The sequence below is a fragment of the Pristiophorus japonicus genome, chromosome 2 (genome assembly GCF_044704955.1).
Source record: "Pristiophorus japonicus isolate sPriJap1 chromosome 2, sPriJap1.hap1, whole genome shotgun sequence".
NCBI classification, from domain to species: domain Eukaryota; kingdom Metazoa; phylum Chordata; class Chondrichthyes; family Pristiophoridae; genus Pristiophorus; species Pristiophorus japonicus.
Window position 1 is genome coordinate 215,636,612 of NC_091978.1, and position 23,818 is coordinate 215,660,429.

The 23,818-nt window shown below is 43.7% G+C and overlaps 1 protein-coding gene across 2 annotated transcripts; it reads left to right on the forward strand.

Moving 5' to 3' along the window:
* The first annotated feature begins 3,246 nt into the window (after window positions 1-3,246).
* LOC139233110 (homeobox protein Nkx-2.5-like) lies at window positions 3,247-5,574 on the forward strand. 2 transcript variants are annotated; one of them, XM_070863649.1, is made up of 2 exons: window positions 3,247-3,627; window positions 4,513-5,574. In XM_070863649.1, exons 1-2 carry the CDS (start codon window positions 3,321-3,323, stop codon window positions 5,139-5,141), a joined length of 936 nt encoding a protein of 311 aa, XP_070719750.1. In that variant the 5' UTR covers window positions 3,247-3,320; the 3' UTR covers window positions 5,142-5,574. The 2 variants fall into 2 exon arrangements, with proteins under 2 accessions (XP_070719750.1, XP_070719759.1); XM_070863658.1 differs by having other exon boundaries at window positions 4,516-5,574.
* Window positions 5,575-23,818: the final 18,244 nt, after the last annotated feature.

Below are 23,818 nucleotides of genomic sequence, written 5' to 3' on the forward strand. Positions count from 1 at the left end.
GAAACTGGTCAACTCCTGTTCTGTTGTAGAAAAAAAACCTTGAAATACATTTAGCGCTGAAATCTAACCACTTGGTCAATTCAGTTGAAGAAGGCACGGGAAAGGATACACACTCAATGGTCTTACCTTTCTCCAGCGAAATGGAACCCGCGCTGTTTCGGTTTTAAAATATATTACACCCAATAAAGTGTAGAGTCTTTGGAAATTATTTTGAAGTAAATGATCTTTAGGAATTTCTAAATAATACACTACAAATGTTGCCAGCGACCGTGCACGGCAGGGTCAGTCGAATTGCGCTTATTGCTTTGAACGGATCCGACACCACGCTTTGGCCCTTCTACCTACTTGGGTTTATTTTTATTTCAGCTCGGCAGACTGCTACACTACAAAGAACTGCCCAAATGTCCTTGCTGTCAGCTCCACATAGCTCTGCATCAGAAAACTGTCGCACATTATCACTGAACACAGTCATTATTTTTGTCAAAGGAATTTTAATTGAATCAGACGCCGTGCTATCCGTTTGATAAAAGCATTAATACATTGCTGATAAAGTGTGTTATCAGGTGACCCTGGATTAGAAATATCAGCACCGAAGCTAATGGAGGAAGTCGAAGGTACGACCTAACCTTCCCAAATTCGATTTTATCTTATCGTAAGAAAATCAGAACAAAATAATCGGTGCCAAATTTTGCTTGGTAAATATGGGCAATTGCTTTAACTTAAAAGATCATCTGATTGAATAACATATAGTCCACAAAATATTCAGCTGACGGTATGTGCCAAGAATGTCTCATTCATCGTCCACATGAATATTTGTCCCCAAATATATTCTTCGTTTAACAATAAAATGCACTGTTTTAATATGTGAGTTTAACCGTGGACACAACAAACCGTATAGCATGATAATCCATAATATAATGGATGTCACAACAAAACTATTACTTTTCTCATGGGCGAATCGTTTAATATATCTCCAGCTTCTTGCTAAACAAACAATTCAAAAATGTATGGGGATGTAATTGCGGAAATTAATGTTAAAATCAGTTTAATTTCAGAACCAAGTTTTGCATTCAAAATGTTCAAAAATAATCATACACTGTGTCTGTACCTAGAAAATTAATTCATATTGAAACCATAATCTGCACACTGTTAAAAAATCTCCCTATATTTATTCCTTTGATATAATTTACAAATTCTTACATATTTTTCGTAAATTAAAATTAGTAAATATCAGCGGAAACTTTACACAGTGAACATTTGCGGTATGCGTTACGAATAATCGGAATATTTGATCTTTTATGGCAATACCTTGTTATACTCTTTGATATGGGTTTGTGGTTATAGTAACTGTAACAGTAAATACTCAAAATATAATGCTGATGACAGCTATACATTTATGGTGGAAAAAAATAAAGTGCGTTAATGTAAGCAGTACAATCTAGAAATAGGTCATTGCTATCTAGACAATATTTCTAAATCTCATCACATTTGATCGAATAATAAACAAACCACCAAACAAATAATCTATAAATAGATTGCCAAACTGTAATTTCAGTGTGAAATGCGAATTTTTAAAATCACTTTAATATTCGTTGTCTTGCGGAATATTTCTCCTCTATTTACGGATGCCCTTGAATTCGATTGAATTTACATAATAGGCGCGGAATCGTTATCAAGCATGTCAGCCCGTGAACTCCGATTTGAACACAATGTTTGAGCTCTCTCGCCTTTTAACTACTTGACTTTTAATTACTCAGACAGAAAGACAGACATGCAGCTCGACAGCTTCCTTCTCAAAAGGCAAATTGAGTGAGGGAGAGATTCCAGGTCAGCACTTATCACGCCCTGTGATCCACAGGAGCCTTGTATCTGTGATAAAGTCAATCATTAAAACCGCTAGTAGGTGTTTTGGGGCCCACTCACCGAAGGCATTAATTACACTAAATTTCCATATTAAAGTGTTGCCTTTATGTAATTCGGTGCATAAAATTCTATGCGTACTTTAAATCCCAGCAATTTGCCATAATTATAATGAAACTTTCTCTGCGGAGAACTTTATTACTGCAGTAATCATTCTCCGAATCAGAGCACATTAAAGAGAGCTTCTAAAAGACTCTTCCGTTTGAAATACATAAATAAACAGGCAGGTTTAATTGTAACCAGTATCTTTTTCGTGATCTACTTTGGCTGAACCAAACTCCAGTACTTAGAAACCATTGAAGCAAGTCCCTAATTTTCTCTTTCCCAGATGCATGGCAGCCAAATTTAAACTCATTTTCTTCATCTGAAAATATCCTTCACTTGACTCTTGAGGTTTCCACTATATGTCAGGTCATTTAAAAGTGCCAGCACATTTTCAAGATGAGATAAATCATTTTGCAATACACGTGTTGCACTTAGATAAATACAATACAACACGGAAAAGGGAACTTAACACTGGTGCAAATAAAGTACTGAAATCTGGATACACGAAATGCAACAAGATTGCCACTATTTTCAGAATGGCAGAAGAACAGGGAGAATGATGAAATCATCCAGGCAGTCTCTCATTGTACGGAAAAACACAATTTCAAATGAAAAGCATAGAAGGACCAGAGAAGCATCGGTTCAGTTAAATTCCCGCCCTGTACAGTGATACTGGAAAAATGATCCAAATCGGAAGGACCTTCAGCTGCAGGCGGATGAGCATGATTTGCTGCCATTTTAAAGTTGCAGTACAGCCTTGTTAATACTGAGGTAAGTTCTACAATATTTATTGCACAAATATTTACCGCATCCTCCTTCTGGAACTCCCGAGAAGTTGATGTGTAATGAAATGTGTTTGTTAGCTTAAAATGTTTATACTCATTATAAAATAATGCACATTTCAGACACTTTTGCTGGATAATTGTCTCTCTATATATAAACACACAATATCAACTAAATTAATTTGTATTACACTTATATAGAATTTTAGCGAGGGTATCAACTACTACTGGTAACTTAAATCATTTTAATTTTGTTAAAGTAGCTCAGGCAGAGCAGCAAAAGGAATACTGGGTTTTAAAGAAACTGTCGCCTACTTAATTCTTCAAGAGGAAAATTGGCCCCTGTCGATACCCCAGGATAAAACCGTGTTTGCCCAGTGCAACCTTGTGGCCAATAGAAATCTCTGTATTTAACTGGAAGCTTTCAGGCTCTGCCTCTGTTAACGTCAGCTACCCTTTAACTGAATAAGCGTCATTAAAACTTGCGTCATTAGAACAGTAATGTACGGCAGGATTTGCACACCGTCATCCTAACAGTTTGGAAGCACTTTTACGGCCAGGAGTTATCCCGAGATGCTTCCAAGCCCCGCAGCATCGACGACACCATTCTCTGTAAAGGATATTCTAAATCTGGAACATCGCCATCAAAAGCAGCGGAATCCAGATCATTTAAGCGCAACTCTGGACGCCCTGCCTTCCTCCTGTATGCTGGAGCAAGCGAATCAGCCCAAATATACTCTCCTTCCAGGCCTTGGGAATGAGGTTATCAAATCCCATGTCCAGAGGAATCATGCGGCATTTTCACCTATCCTGAGTGCAAATAATGCTCAGTACTCCAGCGAATCGCACATGGACAGCTCTGCTTCAAACAACAATCAAGGTAAATACACCAACACTTGGGCAAATATCTGAGAAGTGATTATCAGCGAATATAACTTCTTCACATAGTTTATGGCATCATTAACGACCGCATAGCAAAGAACTAGAGCACGACGTAAGAGTACTATACTCAGCTGTTAGAGCCATAACAAATCAACAAATCCAAGCTGTTACACACATATATCCCTGGTATTGATTCAGATTAACTCAATCGATTTGGCTGCGAGTTTCTGTTCAGTTAGTTTTTGATCTTGCTCAGCTTCCCGGCAATTTTACAGCCCGAATGATACTGGGTTATCTTCTGTGTGAGATATTGTGACCGTCTTGGGTGTTTGGATCACAGGTTCAATGTAAGAACAGCGTCAACATGGTTGCAGTTTTCTAAATAATTGGAAGTGTATAGGGAAACGTGTCAGCAGAATATTGTTAATGGTTGATGTGAGTTCGTGACATTTGATTGATATCGAAGTCGGTTGTTTGTTGAAATGGACTGGACTGCGCAAGAAATAGAGACCTTTTCGCGAGAACAAAATATACGGTGATACTGAGACCTGATAATGTGCATCCTCATTAAAGCTTCATCAAGACAGCCAGTGAGCTGGAAATTCCAAAAATTAAACGGTTTGATTTTACTCTTATTCAGTTAACATGAAGCACAAAGCAAGCTAGGTAGTTTAGAAAGCCCAGGGGCCGACAGTGAAATGCTCATTCACTAATCTCTACCTTCGAGTGGTTCATTTCAGCAAGTTTTCAGCGACACTCAAGCAAGAGCAGAACATGCACTTTATAAAGACTGAGAACTGTTTCCAGACTTATATGAGCGCGACTCAAAAGAGCGCCAGTTTGCTTTTTTAAAATTAATTTTCGTGTTTGTGTTATGACCTAGAAGGAAAGTCAATGGAAAAGAATATTATACACGAAGCAAACAAGAAGGAAACTTTTGAAGGCCCTGGACGGAGAGTTCGACGGAAACCGCGGGTCTTGTTTTCTCAGGCCCAGGTCTATGAGCTGGAGAGACGCTTCAAGCAGCAAAGATACCTGTCCGCCCCAGAAAGGGATCACCTGGCAAACGTGTTAAAACTGACCTCGACGCAGGTCAAGATATGGTTCCAGAATCGCAGGTACAAGTGCAAGCGGCAGCGCCAGGATAAACATTTGGAACTGGGCGCAGCCGCTCCTACTCCTCGGCGGGTTGCAGTGCCTGTGCTGGTACGTGATGGGAAGCCTTGTCTGGGAACATCCCCTTCATACAGCGCGCCGTATAATGTCAGCATGGCGCCGTACAGCTACAGTATGTACCCCAGCTGCAGCACTGGCACCTGTGATGGAGACTACAGCTGCATGTATTCGAGCATGCCTCCGATGCAGCAGAGTGCTTCTGCCAGTCCCTTTGTCAACATGAGTATGAATTTCAATGTTGGCAACATGAATTACACCGCAGCACAACCTCAGGCCCACCAAAGCGCTGGGCCCCAGACTCTGCAAGGAACTTTCCACGGAATTAGAGCTTGGTAAGATTACAACCAACCTGGTCTGGCAAACAAGAAGTAAATAGAAGAGACAGCGAAGCTGGTGACTTTAGGACAATACGAACAATTGTCACTATATAAATAAATTAAGAGATGTATTCCCTGGGAATGGTAAGAAATGTGAATAAAAGCCGCAGAGGAAAGCATCATATTATTTATTATAGTATTTTAAATTGTTTTTCAAAGTCGGTCTGTTTGTAACGCGTGTACACGATGTATTTGATTTTGAAACTCAGAAGGCTGTCAGATATCCCTTAGGTTACATGACTTATTACAGGCCGAAGACTGGTCTCAGTGTAAAACCGTTTCCGATATTTCTCCTGACAAAAGTAGCCTCTTGGAATTGCCACCTCAATAACAGAAGTATTTTTGTAACGTTTGAACGGTTAATAAAGCTGCGTGTCAATTACATGTTGAAACGACTAAACGTTATATTATTACTTAATTGATAATGTCATCTTTAAAACAGCTTATAAAAACACTTTTGGGAGATGCCAGTATCCATGGGTCGCTTGAAAGAAAGTTTGAGATTCAGTGCTACCATTACATGTTAAAAACATAAAAATGATTCTCATCTCAGTTAACTCAGTCCTGACAACCGAATATATTTACGCGTTTTGAAATGTTTGGTCGTGATAAGGCGCCGGGTAGATGAATTATACAGTTTATATTAATATGTTCTATCTGTAGAATTGAGTTAAATATTTTGCCCACATTGCACATTCTGGCTCACATCACTCGGTGCCAGACCCAAGCTCAGATAAGTTTTTCGCCAGGAAGGCACGAACCAGCTCGAGGTTAACCAGCTATTACCCGAATGCCAGAAAGGAAGATATAATGCGGGAGATCGACGAACTCGGTGTTAGGAATGTTGAAGAAAAGCGAATTGTGTTAGCAACGAATCAAACTCAGCAAAATCTGATTCCTGTGGTCCTGCTAGCGTTCTTTCAAACATTTCACTAGTAACTTACATATTGTTGCAATGGTAATTAAAATAACAGCAATATGGATTTGAGGCCACTTTGAGCCAGGGTACTTTTTCGGGCTCGCTCCTCTACTGCTACCTACAAGACAGATGCTGACAAAATCTATGCGGCCACTATTATTTAATGTTTATTGATCGTCCGGAAAAGTGATCAAATCTTAAAGTAAAACAACGTGACTTGTGGCTACTAGTGAGAATAAAACTGGGTTTGATAGATTGTCGTTACCATAAGACGGTGCAAGGTGGTCTGTAGTCCTTACGAGAACCTCGCGTGGCACAGATTTCTTGAGGATTTGCTTTTAGAATAAATGTAACTTTGCTGTGCCATTATCATTATCAGATTAATGCTTAATTGGCAAACGCTTACGGCAGGGAAAGCGGCAGACTCGTGCTTAATAATACCTAAAGATGTGGATAGCATCTAATCTATAGAGGTAATATGGAATATTGCTTTTATATAAACATTGAGTGCAATAGAATGAAAAGAAACTCAACTGCTTTCAATTATGTTTAAGAAACATGTTGATTCTTTTGATTGTACCTGGTGTGACAGAATGGTATACCTAAAGTGCCTTGTCGGATGTACTTGTGCTTCTTATACTGCCAAGCCCCAATTTTTTGATGTGTTTGAGCCTCTCTTTTTCAGTCTGCGCCGTGTCCCATTATTATTCAATGCAAATGAATCTGGTAAGTGAATGATAAATTACACGGGGCAGCTTTGCCAGTCAGTGGAGTTAATTTTACGCGGTGTTCTTTGTTGTAGCAGTCATGTCCCTTCAAACACCACTATTATTCATAGAACAGTCCCAAAGTGCCCATTAAGTGTTTTACAAATGATTCAGTCATATCTCCAGTACTGTACTCTCTTCTGTGGCCCTTCCTCTGAAACCAATTGTTTTTTAATGCCACCTGTTAGTTACACGGCTCGTTATTCTTGTGGAAAACGTGACTGGAAAATATTGGAGAAAAGGGCATTTTAAACCTGCCTTAGTCTGACTCTAGATGTTGAAGACTGTTGTTTCTCGTCATTCCCTGTCTATTGCCCAATGACAATCGGCAGTGGGACCTCACTGTCAGTGGTAGTGGAGCTAATGGAGTAAACATGAACGGCGTCAGCATGTCGGTGCCTGGAGAATAAATCGCTTTTATCACTCTCATAATCCTGTTTGTATTTATTCAGGGCGAGATAAACTAAACAGCCCATTTACAGGAGTACATATCTAGTCTGTTATTTTCGGATGTCTATCCAAAGTTAATCCGAGGGGAAGCTTTCAATTTGGCCAGGTAATAACCCCGGGCAAACGGACAAATGCTAGGATCTAGTTGTGAAGTTAAAACGCAAATGATTGTCATACATTTTAATAAGAAGTGGAACTCACTGATAATTTTTCTTATGTGATAGAAGGATTAGAACTAAAAATCCTTTGTAAGCACTTACGAATGTTTATTTCTAATTTGATCTACAGCCCATAACTATGACTGAATATTAAAATAATGTAATTGTACGTGAAGCGCTTTTCTAAAACCTTAAACCCAAACTATACAAAACCATGCTCTATGTGTATGCTCTTAGCATCGATCCTTTGAGCACAATAGTCTTTTGGACATAATTATTGATGCACGAGTTAGATAGGATGACAACCCTTTGGGCACAAGCCAGTCTGTTTTCTGAGAGCTGCCATTGACTCTCAATAGCGTTATTCCTCTAAGTAATAACAGTCGGCAAAATATCTATTATTGAAGAGCATGGGGCAAACGTTGTGAAGTAAATGGTACTAGAATGTCCTTTCATGAAACGCAGCCAGCATTCCAAGGCTTTGCCCTCCGAAAAAAATGCTCAAATACTTCCGTATAATAATTTTAATACTCTTTTTGAACTACATAGTATGTATTCTTTCGTTTGAATAAAGCTGGCTATAATGGTAAAACCACTTTATTGCATTTTTAGTCAACTTGTTTATCTCCCATGGGATTGCATAGGAGGAGTCAAGAGCAAACCTTGTTCCCGGGTGAAGTGGGGGAAGATAATTGGAGCTGGAAGTACAGTTATAGTTTTCCCCATTTTAAAGACTATAGTGTAAACACAACCTTCTGAGCCGAATCACAAAAGGCAACGTTCAGCAGGGCTGGGGGGGGGGGGAATATAATGGGCCGGATTTTGCGGTGGCAATGATGGCGAATCTGTCAGCGTTCATCATCATTAATACTCTGAAAGTAACAGCAACATCTGGAGTCAGCACAAATAAACACCAAAATCCAGAAGTTGCTGTCAGTCATTCTCTGCTCCTCCACAGATTAGGCTGTGGATCTCCCCAGAGCCGGTGATCAGTTCAAATCACAGTTCCTGACGAAAACTTCCCCTGTTACGCTGTTAGACGTGTCAAGCCACTCGAAAAAGGTAGACTTTGTTGAAAGAGGCGTAGCTGGGTTTTTAACGGCATATTGACTGCTTTGGTCTTGAAAAACTAATTTTATATTTGTGTCAAAATTTTCCATTAATATAAGAATTACATGGCTTTATATATATATATATATATATAAAGTTTATTTATGATATTTCAGCGTCTACCTTAATCTTTTGTGTATGTCCCAATATTTATTTTGCTTTCTGTAAAATTTATAAAAAGTAAATTAGAATCTGTGTATTTTACTTCCTGGCGGGCTGTCTATGAGAATTCTTCAATGTCATTGGCTGCTTAGCCTGCCTGATGACATCACTGTTGTCTCAGATCATTCCACAATTGATTGTTCTTCCTGAGGATAAGGTGCAAAATATTGTTAGCTGCTGAAAAAATTACCCAAATTACCTGTGGGCATTGTATCATCATCATCATAGGCGGTCCCTCGAAACGAGGATCACTTGCTTCCACACCAAAAAGGGACGAGTTCACAGGTGCCCCGAACGAAGGACCCAAACTACATATTGAAGGGTGGAAGATGCCTGTGCGTGGATTTTTCTTTAACTTATGGTGGTCGTTGCACACCAGCCACCACACGGGCTTGACAGAGCTAGGTCTTGGTCCATTGGCAAGGATTACCCAAGACGACTGGAGACCAGCTCTACTGCACGGACCTAGAACACACATATCGCAGTGTGGGCTGGCCAGTGCTACCTCTGGGCCCCTGGCCCTGAACTCATGCCTCCCCTGGGGCACGATCACATCCCTCCACAGTCTCTCGCCGCTTCTTCACCCGATCTGGCCGCTCCTGCTGTATCTGTCCATGCTCCATCATCGACCTGGACCCCGATGACGTCACTTCTCACTGCCGTCGCCCTCCCACACCAGCTCGCGCTGCTCCCCAGAGCAGTATGCCGTGGCGCTGCTCCTGGTGGGTTGGGGCCATAGAAGGAGCAAAGGAGCGGAGGCATTGTATCACCATGCTACTGAATCGCTAAATGCTCAGATCGGGGTTTCAAGGTCCCTGTATAAATCAACCCTGCAATACTAAAGCAAATTCACCAGTGATTCGCCTGGAATTCTATCGATAAAATATGAATGTACATTTGGTGGTGAAATGGTGTACGGTTGTCTTGAATGTGGTATTAGCCGAAGTTCAGAAAGAGATCCACTCTGGATGGTTAAATTTTAAGTGCATTGAGAGCATCCATGCCTCCAAATATTCTTAAAAACTGTGCTTCCGTTCATATAGTGCTTACGATGTTCTCGGACCACCCCCACCCCCCATCCGCAAGCACTTCTTAAACTTGGCTTATCACCAGTCTGCAGTTATGTTCCATGCACTGTCAACCCTAAGCACATTGGATGGTTTCACCAGGGGATTCTTCATGCGCCTGTGCTCTGGCATCAAATTGGGACCTGATTCTGGAATTACATCATCACTTTTTTGTCATTACAAAGTACAAACCACTTTCCATGAATACAAAGTTTATATAGGTTGGGATACTAAGGTAGATGCCAACCAAACACTGAGGCCATTATTTCGCCTACGGGTCGGGAGCCTGATGTGAAATTTGCAACTTAGTATAAGAATGCAAAAATATAAATTTAAATTCTGGTTTTATTTTGCACATATTTTGGCCATAAATGCAATTGTTAACTTGAAAAAGTAATACAATATGTACAAAGACCGTTACTGCATGTACAAGGAAACAAGAGCAGAATTGAGATATAGAGTTCTATTTTCTGTGATGTTCATTCAGATACACAATATTCAAGTGGAAACAAAATGCTTCTGCATCATATAATCCCTGGATGAGTTTAAGAAAGCCTCAGAATGATTCAGGACAAAAATTGCTGTCATTATTTTCAATAGATTTATTGGTGTATTATCACTCACCTTAGGATTTACTAGGGCATATCATAACGTTGCACTATCCACATTTTCTCATTATCCTTGGCTTTTGGTGTGAGAAAATACCAAGAATGAAGTGATAAATTGGGGATTTCATTCGAATAGAGGAGATTATGGAATGATTTGATAGCTGTGTTTAAAATTATGAATAAATAGAAACAGCCTGTTTCTAGTGATTGAGGGGTTTAGAATGAGGGGATGTCGATCCAAGATTAAATAGCCCGGAATTTGCGGTGGGTAATAACAGTGAACGAATAGAGTTTGCTGTTATTACCGCTTTGAAACTGACCACAACCTCAGGATTTAGCACATGCGCATCCAAACATAGAAATCCTGAAGTTGCGGTGAGTCATTTACTGCTCCGACACTGATTGTGCTGTTCCTTCTCCCTCCCCCACCCCCCACACACACACCCGGCAATCACTGTAATCAGGTAAATCAGGGAAGCTGATGGATACTTCGGCTTTTCCACAGTAATATCGCTGTTAAATACTCCATTAAAAGTTAGATCCTTTTGGATTAGTAACTGGGGTTTTAATATTGACTACTTATGGCCTTGAAAAACAAATTTTAATTTTATGGAGTGTCAAATTTATCCATTTTAATAAAAATTAAAATTTTTAAGAACATTTAAAAAAAAAAATTTTTTTTTTAAAGTTTGTCCATCTTTATTTCAGGTTTACCTTTTCCCCTTGTGAGAGCCCCAATCTTTTGCTCTCCATAATTTTTTTTTAAGTTTGAATAAAAAGAGCTTATATACTTCCTGATTCCCGGTCAGTGAGATTCTGAATTGTGATTGGTTGTCTAGACAGCTTGTTGACGTCACAGCAGTTTGCACGAGGGGATCCCCATTAACTTACACTGGTTTCAACTGTACATTGGAAAAGCGGACTTCTCGCCGCAGTAAATTGCGTAATTTCTTTGGGAAGCTTACTACGGGGCCAACGGCAAACATCCTTGCTTCACTGCTCACCGTAAATTATGGGCCATTGTAAGAGATGTAGAACAGAAAGCAGGGAACATATTTTTACACAGACGGTTGTATGGCTGTTAAATACATGACACGCTGTTTGGAGCGAGGGCAGGAACATCGACGGGGCCCAGATACAGCAGAGGAGCGGGAAGGTCGGGGCGGATGAGCGGCGAGAGATCATAGCGGAGGTGCGGCGAATGTTTGAGGTGGAGAAGCAACGAGAGATCGAGACAGAACTGCGGCAAATGATCAGGGCAGAGGAGCGGTGAGAGATCGTGGCAGAGGGACGGTGAATGTTTTGTGGCGGAGGAGTGACGAGAGATTGTAGCAGAGGTGCGGCGACTGAGGGTATAGGGCCCAGAAGAGCCAAGGGCCCAGGGGCAGCACTGGCCAGCCCGATATGTGTGCACACTGCGATATGCGTGTGCACTAGGTCCGTGCAGCAGAGCAGGTCTCCAGTCGTCCTGGTTAACGCTTGCCACTGGATAAAGGCCTAGCTCTGTCAAGCCCGTGTGGTGGCTGATGTGCAACAGTCACTAGACGTTAAAAAAAAATCCACGCACAGGCATCTTCCACCTTTGGAGTTCAGGACTGGAATATCGGGTCCTTCATTGAAACATCTGCAAACTCATCCCTTTTGGTATAGAAGCAAGTCATCCTCATTCGAGGGACCGCCTATGATGATGATGATGACATGACAAGAGTTAGTTATTGCTTATATTTTGCCAATAAATGCAGTTGTTATCTTCAAAGAACATAAGATATCAATAGTTTTTTTTGAAGGAAAATAAATTATGGTATTAATGTTTGCTAATAATTACCTAGTAACAGTAATAATATAAAACATGTATTTAGACAGCAACAAAAGATAGCTAAAAAATGATATTGTCTGCACAAAAATAGAGAAGACTAGATGCCTTTAAAATGTTGAGGTTAAAAGAATAGTTCATATAAGGAGAAAATAATTGGAAAAGTACCAGGGCTATAAAGGTAGATAACGTCTAAAGTTTTAAACAAAATCATATAATTGGCCCAGAATTTGTGGTTGTAATGATGGCAAAACTGTCAATGCTCACCGTCATTACTGTGTAAAATTTATATCATCCTCTGGCGTCCGCACATTCACAGCTAAACATGGAAATCCGGAAGTTGCTGTCAGTGATACCTTGCTCCTCCACAGGGTGCGCTGTTGCAGTCTTCGCAGATGCAATCAACACAGAATCACTGATTTGATGTGAGCTTCAACTTTTTACGCACTATTCTCACTGTAAAACCCATTGAAAATATTAAGCCTTGCTGAATGAACTGTGTAATATATGCATATATGCACCTGTGAGTTTTCTCACAGGTTTGTAGAGCTATTGAGCTTAGGGAGGGCGGTCAGGTGCTGGTGTGCGTGTGCACCCAGGCAGCGACTTTCCATCTTCAGACCTTGCAGAGATACCTGTACGTTGAGGATCATCCAAGATGGTGTGTGCTGGCAATATATTTCTTCCACCAGCAGTACGGCCTCAACTATGACATGCAGCTCCTGTTTGTAAACCTGGGAGGGGTCCGGGCCTCCATGCGGGGGTTGCTTGTCTTTTACCAGGAACTCATCAGGTTCTGGAACAAGGTCGCCTGCAAGTGCAGTTCTCCCTCATCTGGAGTGGCGGCTGTCCTGCAGGAGCCGCTGCTCATGAATCCATATCTCCACGACCGAGGTTTCAGGTGGCAGGCGGACGAGGGGGCTGTGGCTGGCGAGGTGACCAGGGTCAGGGACCTACTCAATGGCGGAGGAGCGGGCTGGATGGCGCCAGACGTGCTGGCACGGCACCTAAATTGGGCCGACGTCCACCGCGTGGCCGATGCCATCGAGTCACTAAAAACAGCGCTGTGCCCTGACTCCATTAGGTATGTCAAGGAGGCTCAAACAAGTGGGGAGATCCCGTCTGAACTGAACCTCGTCCAGACATAATTCCTCATCAGCGCCAAGCCCCGAAACCTCCTCGGGTGCCGGCGCCTCACAACTTGAGCCGCCTCGGGGAAATCCCCTCCGTGCTTTTCAGTTCTGCGCGGAGGGGTTTCCTGTACAGGCTGCTCCTGCACACTCTCAACCTTGCCATCCTTGTCTGCCGTCCAGACATGCCATAGCGCAACATCTTGCCATCCGGAGGAGGCGGGGGTCCCCGATGGAGTGCACTCTACGCGGGAGTCCTCCCACTGTTTATCGGGGACTTGGCCTGGTGGGTGGTGCACAGAGCAGTCCTGTGCAATAAATTTTTAAGTCAGTTCATGGGCTCCCAGACCACCTGCAATTTCTGCGGTCTGGAAGAGTCCGTGTTCCACGTTTTTATGGATTGTGCGAGGTTGCAGCCCCTGTCATTATTTAAAGGGGCTGCTCCTCAATTTCTGCTTGCACTTCAGTCCTACACTCCTGATCTTTGGGCACCCTGTGCGGAGGGGAGTGGGTAGGTCCAAGGGCCTCCTCGTAGGACTGCTCCTGGGCACGGCCAAGGGTGCCATCAGCCGGTCCAGGCAGCGGGCGGTCGAGGGGGTCGTTCAGCCTGACTGCCTGCCTCTCTGCCGCGCCTACATCCACGCCAGGGTGTCCTTAGAGATGGAGCACGCGGTGTCCACCGGTATGCTCGCGGCCATCCGCGAGAGGTGGGCACCGGAGGGACTGGAGTACATCACCACGCCCGGCAACCAAATTTTAATTTGATTTTACATGTTTTAAAGTTTAATTTGTTTTAATTGCCGAGTTTTAGTGTCCCCCTCCCCTTTTATAGGGGGCACTTGTAATTTATGGTTTTAATGCCCCAAAAAAAAACAAAAAAAACTACAAAAAATACAAAAAAAACCAAAAAAACAAAAAAGTGCCTGGAAAAATCTTTGGAGTGTCCCCCAGATCAGGGGGCATTTGATTTAACTGTTTATTTTAGTTTTCCAACAAAAGCGTTGTAGAGCTATTGAGCTTAGGGAGGGCGGTCAGGCGCTAGTGTGCATGTGCACCCAGGCAGCGACGTTCCATCTTCAGATCCTGCAGAGATACCTGTACATTGAGGATCATCCCAGATGGTGTGTGCTGGCAATGTATTTCTTCCGCCAGCAGTATGGCCTCAACTATGACATGCAGCTCCAGTTTGTAAACCTGGGAGGCGTCCGGGCCTCCATGCGGGGGTTGCTTGCCTTTTACCAGGAACTCATCAGGTTCTGGAACAAGGTCACCTGCAAGTGCAGTTCTACCTCGTCCGGAGTGGCGGCTGTCCTGCAGGAGCCGCTACACAGGAATCCGTACCTCCATGACCGCGGTTTTAGGTGGCAGGCGGACGAGAGGGCTGTGGCTGGCGAGGTGACCAGGGTCAGGGACCTGCTCGGTGGCGGAGGAGCGGGCTGGATGGCGCCAGACATGCTGGCATGGTGCCTAAAATGGGCCGACGTCCGGCACGCGGCCAATGCCATCGAGTCGCTAAAAACAGCACTGGGCCCTGATTCCATTAGGTGTGTCAAGGAGGTTCAAGCAAGTGGGGAGATCCCGTCCGAACTGAGCCCCGTTCAGATGGAATTCCTCATCGGCGCCAAGCCCCGAAACCTCCCTCGGGAGTCGGCGCCTCACAACTTGTATCACCTCGGGGAAATCCCCTCCGTGCCTTTCAGTTCTGCATGGAGGGGTTTCCTGTACGGGCTGCTCCTGCGCACTCTCCACCTTGCCACCCTCGTTTGCCGTCCGGACACGCCATGGCGCGCACCATCTTGCCGTCCGGAGGTACGGGTGCCCCGATGGAGTGCACTCTACGCGGGAGTCCTCCCACTATTTATTGGGGACTTGGCCTGGTGGGTGGTGCACAGAGCAGTCCTATGCAATAAATTTTTAAGTCAGTTCATGGGCTCCCAGGCTGCCTGCAATTTCTGCGGTCTGGAAGAGTCCGTGTTCCATGTTTTTATGGAATGTGCAAGGTTGCAGCCCCTATTCCATTATTTGAAGGGGCTACTCCTCAAATTCTGTTTGCACTTCAGTCCCACACTCATGATCTTTGGGCACCCTGTGCAGAGGGGAGAGGGTAGATCCAAAGGCCTCCTCGTAGGACTGCTCCTGGGCACGGCCAAGGGGGCCTTCAGCCGGGACAGGTAGCGGGCAGTCGAGGGGGTCATTCAGCCCGACTGCCTGCCTCTCTTTCGCGGTTACTTCCGAGCCAGGGTGTCCCTGGAGATGGAACACGCGGTGTCCACCATATGCTCACGGCCTTCCGTGAGAGGTGGGCGCCGGAGGGATTGGAGTGCATCATCGCCCCCGGCAACCAAATTTTAATTTGATTTTATATGTTTTAAAGTTTAATTTGTTTTATTGCCGGGTTTTAGTGCCCCCTCCCCTTTTAGTCAGGGGGCACTTGTATAATTTGTTATTTTAGTGCCCAAAAAAACCTAAAAAAAAAACAAAAAACAAACAAAAACAAATAAGGGCACTTGAAAAGTGTTTGGAGTGCCCCCCCCCCCATTTATTCAGGGGGCATTTGATTTAATGTTTATTTATTGTTCTCTCAAAAGAGTTGTAGAGCTATTGAGCTTAGGGAGAGGGCGGTCAGGTGCTGGTGTGCGTGTGCACCCAGGCAGCGACATTCCATCTTCAGATCCTGCAGAGATACCTGAACGTTGAGGAACATCCCAGATGGTGTGTGCTGGCAATGTATTTCTTCCACCAGCAGTACAGCCTCAACTATGACATGCAGCTCCTGTTTGTAAACCTGGGAGGCGTCCGGGCCTCCATGCGGGGGTTGCTTGTCTTTTACCAGGAACTCATCAGGTTCTGGAACAAGGTCGCCTGCAAGTGCAGTTCTACCTCGTCTGGAGTGGCAGCTGTCCTTCGGGAGCTGCTACTCAGGAATCCGTACCTCAAAAATCGCGGTTTCAGGTGGCAGGTGAAGGAGAGCGCTGTGTTTGGTGAGATGACCAGAGTCAGGGACCTACTGGATGGTGGAGGAGCAGGTTGGATGGTGCCAGAAGAGCTGGTGCAACACCTGCCCTGGGCCAACGTCCAGCTCACGGCCAAAGCCATCAAGCCGCTAAAAGTGGCACTGGGCCTTAACTGCTCTAGATGTGTCGACTGGTTCAAGCACGTGGGACGATCTCATCTGAACTGAACCCGTCCGGACGGAATTCCTCATCAGCGCCAAGCCCCGAAACCTTCCTTGGGAGCTGGCACCTCACAACTTGAGCCACCTCCAGGAAATCTCTTCCGTGCCTTTCAGTTCAGCGCAGAGGGGATTCCTGTATGGACTAATCTTGCACACCCACCATTTTGCCATCCTCGTCTGCCATCTGGACACGCCATGATGCACCATCTTGCCATCTGGAGCAGCCATGGGTCCCCAGTGGAGGGCCCTCTATGCAGGAGTCCTCCCTTTATCTATTACGAACTTGGCCTGGAGGGTGTTGCACGGGGCAGTCCCGAGCAATAAGTTTTTAAGTCAGTTCACGGACTCCAAGGCCACCTGCATTTTCTGTGGTCTGGAGGAGTCTGTGTTACACATTGTTATATGGTGCATGAGGTTGCAGCCCCTCTTCCATTATCTGAAGGTTCTGCTCCTCGATTTCTGGATGCACTTCAGTCCCGCGCTCCTGATCTTTCGGCATTCGGTGCGGACGGTAAACCGAACAGTGAACACATGTAGACACATTAGTTGGTTCAGTTGAATTAGCTAAATGTCAAGTATCTCACATAAACAAGACCAAATTTTTGGGGCTATGGATAAGTTATTGGATAACTTCTTAAAAATGACACATCATGTAACAAGCACTCAATTGCCCAATGCACAAACAAATTAATCTGTCCTTTGAACATAAATGGTAAATTCACAATAGCTATGTATTGATACAGCAGCTAGAAATGAAAGGGTCAGCTAAAAATAACTAGTGATAATTAACTTGATCAACAAGATTCCTCATGAAAAACAACCAAAAAGGGTATTGATAAAGACTCGAATGAGAAAGTTAGACTCGTTTTAAAATGGGCAAAAGCGTTTCTCGACTACAGAGGTACATTAAAAAAGGGTCACAACTATGGTGGTATAATGCCTCATCAAGGCAAGAACCCTTCAAAGGAGATACTCCATTACCATCTGACAAAGGCTCATCGACCCAAAACGTAACTCTGCTTTCTCTCCACAGATGCTACCTGACCCGCTGAGATTTCCAGCATTTTCTGTTTTTATACCATCTATATTGAGGTTCCTGATTTGAGGTCAGTGCTGAGGATGACCTCTGGTGAAAAAAGAGCCACCAGATCGGATATGATAAATGGGCACCATTCTTGAATGATCCTACACTCATTTTTAAATTCCTATCCTTGGAAGTGGACTTACAGCATCTCCCCATCATGGAGGATGATGATACGGAGGAGGGAATCAAACAACTGCCTGTGAGACCACTTACAGAATACCATCAAGTCATATACTGTGATGGATTGTCAATGGCGATTAAAAAAGGGACATCCCAACAATCCTCAACTGGGATAGGGCTAGTAGTTGGGACTTATCGAGATTTTTATCCAGAAGAATTACTGTCCATACCCCTTGACCATAAGACAGCACAATATGCTGAAGCCACAGCACTACGGTATGCTTAGAAAAGGCAGACCCTCTTAAACCCACATTAATCTGTACAAATAGTGACTATTGTAAAAGAGGATATAACCAGGACCTAGTGCTCTGGGAACAAACAAAGGTAAACCCATAAAACATAAGTAGTTTTGGGAAGAGATTCTCCGTTCGAAGATGAAAAAACAAAATTGTCAGGTGATTCATGTAAACGGGCATACCACTGGGACAGTACACTCAAAAGGCAATAGTCTTGCATACGAACAAGCTAAATGTTCGGTGTACATGACACCGCCTCGAGAGGGGTCTGCCAAAATTAGTGTTATCACTAGGGCAGAAAGGACAGCTAATCAGGATGAGGAACTGATTAAAAACATAGAAACATAGAAAATAGGAGCAGTAGTAGGCCATTCAGCTCTTCGAGCCTACACCACCAATCAATATGATCATGGCTGATCCTCTATCTCAACACCATATTCCTGCTTTGTCCCATACCCCTTGATGCTTTTTGTGTCTAGAATTTGGTTATTAGATCCAACAAAGGAGAATCCACCAGGATATCAATCAAAGTACTTTTACTCAGAAACCCTTATTGGTATTGTGCTAGTTAAATTGCTCAAGGGAAACTGAGAAGTACCCCCGAGTCACAAATATGAACAGCTTGTAAAAGAAGCTCATGAGGGCATAGGTCAAGCACATTGCGGTGCCACAACAACATCCTGCAAATTGACTTTCTTTATTAGTGGCCAAGCATGCTTAAGGCCTGTGAAACATATGTGGCTAATTGTGAAACATAGAAACATAAAACATAGAAATTTACAGCACAGAAGGAGGCCATTCTGGCCCATCGTGTCCGCGCCGGCCGACAAAGAGCCACACGGCCCTTGGTCAGCAGCGCCGGCCGACAAAGAGCCACACGGCCCTTGGTCAGCAGCGCCGGCCGACAAAGAGCCACACGGCCCTTGGTCAGCAGCCCTAAAGGTTACATACAAACCAAAATGACGGAAAGGCAAAGAGCACCCAGCCCAACCAATCTGCCTTACCACAACTGTGACACCCCTTATACTAAAACATTCTACACCCATTCCCAACCTGAGCCATGTGATTTCCTGGGAGAGGCAAAAACCAGATAAAAACCCACACCAATTTAGGGAGAAAAAAATCTGGGAAAATTCCTCTCTGACCCATCCAGGTGATCGAAACTAGTCCAGGAGATCACCCTGGCTGTATTCTATTCTCTGCAGTACTTACCATTATATCCGCTCTGTCTAACAAAAGGTCATTTAATTCAGAGAAGTGTGAGGTGATGCACTTTGGGAGGGCTAATAAGGAAAGGATATACACATTAAGAAGGCAGATGGAATGCTTGCCTTTATTGGCCAAGTCATAGAATATAAGAGCAGGGAGGTTATGTTTAAATGAACAAAGGGACCTTGGAGTGCTTGTCCACAGATCCCTGAAAGTAGCAGGCCAGGTGGATAAGGTGTTTAAGAAGGCATACAGTCTAATCCCAATTACTAGCTCTAGGTCCGTAACGCTGCAGGTTACTGCACTTTAAGTGCCCATCCAACTATCTCTTAAAAGTGGTGAGGATTTCTGCATCCACCAAGGCAGCGAGTTCTAGATTCCCCACAACCCTCTGCGTAAAGAAGCCCCCCCTCAAATCCCCTCTAAACCTTCCACCAACCACCTTAAAACTATGCACCCTCATAATAGACCCCTCCACCAATGGAAATAGACCCTTACTATCCACTCTGTCCAGGCCCCTCAATGAGGTCTCCTCTCAATCTCCTCTATTCCAATGAGAACAAACCCAGCCTATCCAATCTGTCCTCATAACTAAGATTCTCCATTCCAGGCAGCATCCTACTAAATCTCCTCTGCACCCTCTCTGGTGCAATCATGTCCTTCCTATGATATGGCGACCAGAACTGCACGCAATACTCCAGCTGTGGCCTAACCAAAGTAGTATATAATTTAAACATAACCTCCCTGCTCTTATATTCTATGACTTGGCCAATAAAGGCAAGCATTCCATCTGCCTTCTTAACCACCTTATCCACCTGGCCTATTACTTTCAGGGATCTGTGGACAAGCACTCCAAGGTCCCTTTGTTCATCTACACTATTAAGTGACCTACCGCTTAATGTGTATACCCTTTCCTTATTAGCCCTCCCAAAGTGCATCACTTCACACTTCTCTGAATTAAATTCCATTTGCCACTGCTCTGCCCACCTGACCAGTTGATTGATATCCTCCTGCAGCCCATGACTTTCCTCTTCATTATGAACCACACAGCCAATTTTAGTGTCGTCTGCAAACTTCTTAATCATACTCCCTATATTCAAATCTAAATCATTGATATATACCACAAAAATCAAGGGTCCCAGTACTGAGCCCTGCAGAACCCCACTGGAAACATCCTTCCAGTCACAAAAACATCCATCAATCATTACCCTTTGCATCCTACCTCCAAGCCAATTTTGGATCCAACTTGACACTTTGCCCTGTATCCCATGGGCTTTTACCTTCATGACCAGTCTACCATGTGGGACCTTATCAAAAGCCTTGCTAAAGTGCATATATACTACATCGTACGCACTACCCTTATTGAACCTCTTGGTTACCTCCTCAAAAAATTCAATCAGGTTAATCAGACACGATCTTCCCTTAACAAATCCGTGCTGACTGTGCCTAATTAATCCTTGCCTTTCCAAATGCAGATTTATCCTGTCTTTCAGGATTTTTTCCAATAATTTTCCCACCACTGAGGTTAGGCTGACAGGCCTGTAATTATTCGACCTATCCCTTTCTCCCTTCTTAAACAAGGGTACTACATTAGCAATCCTCCAATCCTCCAGCACCAATCCCAGATCCAAAGAGGACTGGAAAATGATGGTCAAGGCCTCTGCTATTTCCTCTTTTACTTCGCTCAACAGCCTGGGATGTATTTCATCCAGGCCTGGGGTCTTCCCTACTTTCAAAGCTGCTAATACTTCCTCTCTCATTATATTTATTTCATCCAGAATATCACATTCCTCCTTGATAGCAGTATCTGCATTGCCCCTTTCCTTTGTGAAAACAGATGCAAAGACTTTGTTAAAAACCATACCAACATCTTCTGCCTCCACACAAAGATTACCCTCATGGTCTCTAATAGGCCCTATCCTTTCTTTAGTTACCCACTTGCTCTTAATATATTTATAGAACATCTTAGGATTTTCCTTAATTTTACTGGCCAGTAATTTTGCGTGCTCTCTCTTAGCATTCCTAATATCCTTTTTAATTTTGCCTCTTAACTTTCTATATTCCTCTAAAGATTTTATAGTACTTAGCCGTTGACATATGACATAAACGTCCCTTTTTTTCTTAATCCTCCCCTGTAAGTCCCTAGACATCCAGGGGGCTCTGGAATTATTTTTCCCAGCCTTTTTCTTTAAGGGCACATGTTTGGCCTGAACCTTCTGGATCTCCTCCTTAAATGCCTCCCACTGTTCCGATACTGATTTACCCACAAGTAGCTGTTTCCAGTCCACCATGGCCAAATCACTCCTTAACATCAAAATTAGCTTTTCCCCAATTCGGAACATTTATTCCAGGCCTATTCTTGTCCTTATCCATAACCAACTTGAATCTGACTGAATTATGGTCACTGTCACCCAAGTGCTCTCCCACTAATACCCCTTCAACCTGCCCAGCTTCATTCCCCAAAACTAAATCCAAGACCGCCCCCTCTCATGTTGGGCTTGCTACATACTGACTAAAAAAGTTCTCTTGAATGCATTTGAAGAATTCCGCACCCTCTATACCCTTCACACTAAATTTGTCCCAATCAATATTTGGATAGTTAAAATCCTCTACTATTACTACCCTATGGTTTTTGGACCACAGCAATGTGCCGACATATTTGCTCTGCTATCTCTCTCCCACTGTTTGGGGGTCTATAATACACGCCCAGTGGTGTGATCGCCCCTTTTTTTATTTTTCAATTCGACCCATATGGCCTCATTTGATGATCCCTCTAACATATCATCCCTCCTCACCATTGTAATAGTTTCTTTAATCAGTTCTGCAGCCTCCCCCACTTTTACCCTCCTCTCTATCTTGTCTAAAAATCCTGTAGCCAGAAATATTGATGTACCAAACTTGCCTCTCTTTCAGCCATGTTTCAGTAATAGCTATAAAGTCATACTCCCAAGTGTCTACCTGTGCTCTTAGCTCATCCGCCTTATTCGCTTTACTTCTTGCATTAAAGTATATACCATTCAGAACAGGAAGACCTCCTTGCTTACTACATACTAAGCCCTGTTTCCTCTGTGTTACAGATTTGCTTTCTAGATTCTTGCTATCCAATTTCTGCTTTACTTCCCTTTTGAATTTGTTCTCAGGTTCCCATCCCCCTGCCAAGCTAGTTTAAACTCTCCCCAATAGCACTAGCAAAACTCCCCGCGAGGATATTGGTCCCGGCACTGTTGAGGTGCAATGCGTTCGGTTTGTACAGGTCCCATCTCCCCCAGAAGCAGTCCCAATGCCTCAAGAATTTAAAGCCCTCCCTCCTACACCAACTTTCCAGCCACATGTTCTTCCTCTATCCTTTTATTCTTATACTCATTAGCACGTGGCACCAGTAGTAACCCAGAGATTACTACCTTTGATTTTCTTCCTAGCTCCCTGAATTCTTTCTGTAGGACCTCATCCCTTATTTTACCTATGTCGTTGGTCCTGATATGGACCATGACCTCTAGCTGTTTACCCTCCACCCCCGCCCCCCCAGGATGCCCTGCGTCCGCTCTGTGACATCCTTGATCCTGGCACCAGGGAGGCACAAAACCATTCAGGAGTCACGTCTACGGCCGCAGAAATGCCTGTCTGTTCCCCTAACTATAGAATCCCCTATCACTAGGCCTCTTTTGTTCTTCGTCCCTCCCCACTGTGCAGCTGAGCCACCCATGGTGCCTTGGAATTGGCTCTGGCTGCACTCCCCAGAGACACTATCATCCTTACCGATACTCAGAAGTGAATATTGGTTTGTGAACTGTGCAATTTAACTAATAAGTTATCACTTATTAAGCTACCACCATTGGCTCCTGCGGAAGCTAATAAACCAATGGAAAAATTCCTTATTGATTTCATTCGACCACTTCCTCCGTCTTTGGGATCCAGACATGTTCTCGTTTGTGTTGATGGATGCACTTTCTTCTGCTGGTTTGTCCCTACAAAAACGCAATCGTCAATGCTATTACTGGCATAATTATTGCAGTTGGTGCTCCCAAAATCCTACACACCAATCAAGATGGAGCCTTTGTTTCCAAGGTCTCCAAAAACTACTGTGAACAAAGGGGGATTGGGTTTGAGCACAGCACACCATGTCATCCGCAATCAGCGGGACTGGCGGAACGTAAAAACCAGGAAGTAAAAATGTTATTGATCAAACTGTTGAGAGTCCGGGGATACAAGTCATACCAGAAGTGCAACTAGCACTTAATAATGTGCCCACATGTGCATCAGGGACAGTGTCCCCTACAACTCCATATTGTCTAACGTATGGAGTTGAGATGCATACACCTCTTACCCATGGTTCTTTTATTGCCTCGACACTCTCTGACTCCTTAAACCAACAGCAACAGTTAGATTTAAAACATGAAGTAGCATTTTGAGATACATAAGATCGATCAGAGGGTAAGAGAGACAAAAAGGCAAAATCAATTGACCAACAAAGCATGGCAACCCCTAGCAGGAGAATGGGTACAGGAAACGAAGTTTGAGCAAAGATCTGGTTTAAGGCCAAAATGGAAAAAACCTGTTCAAATACGTTC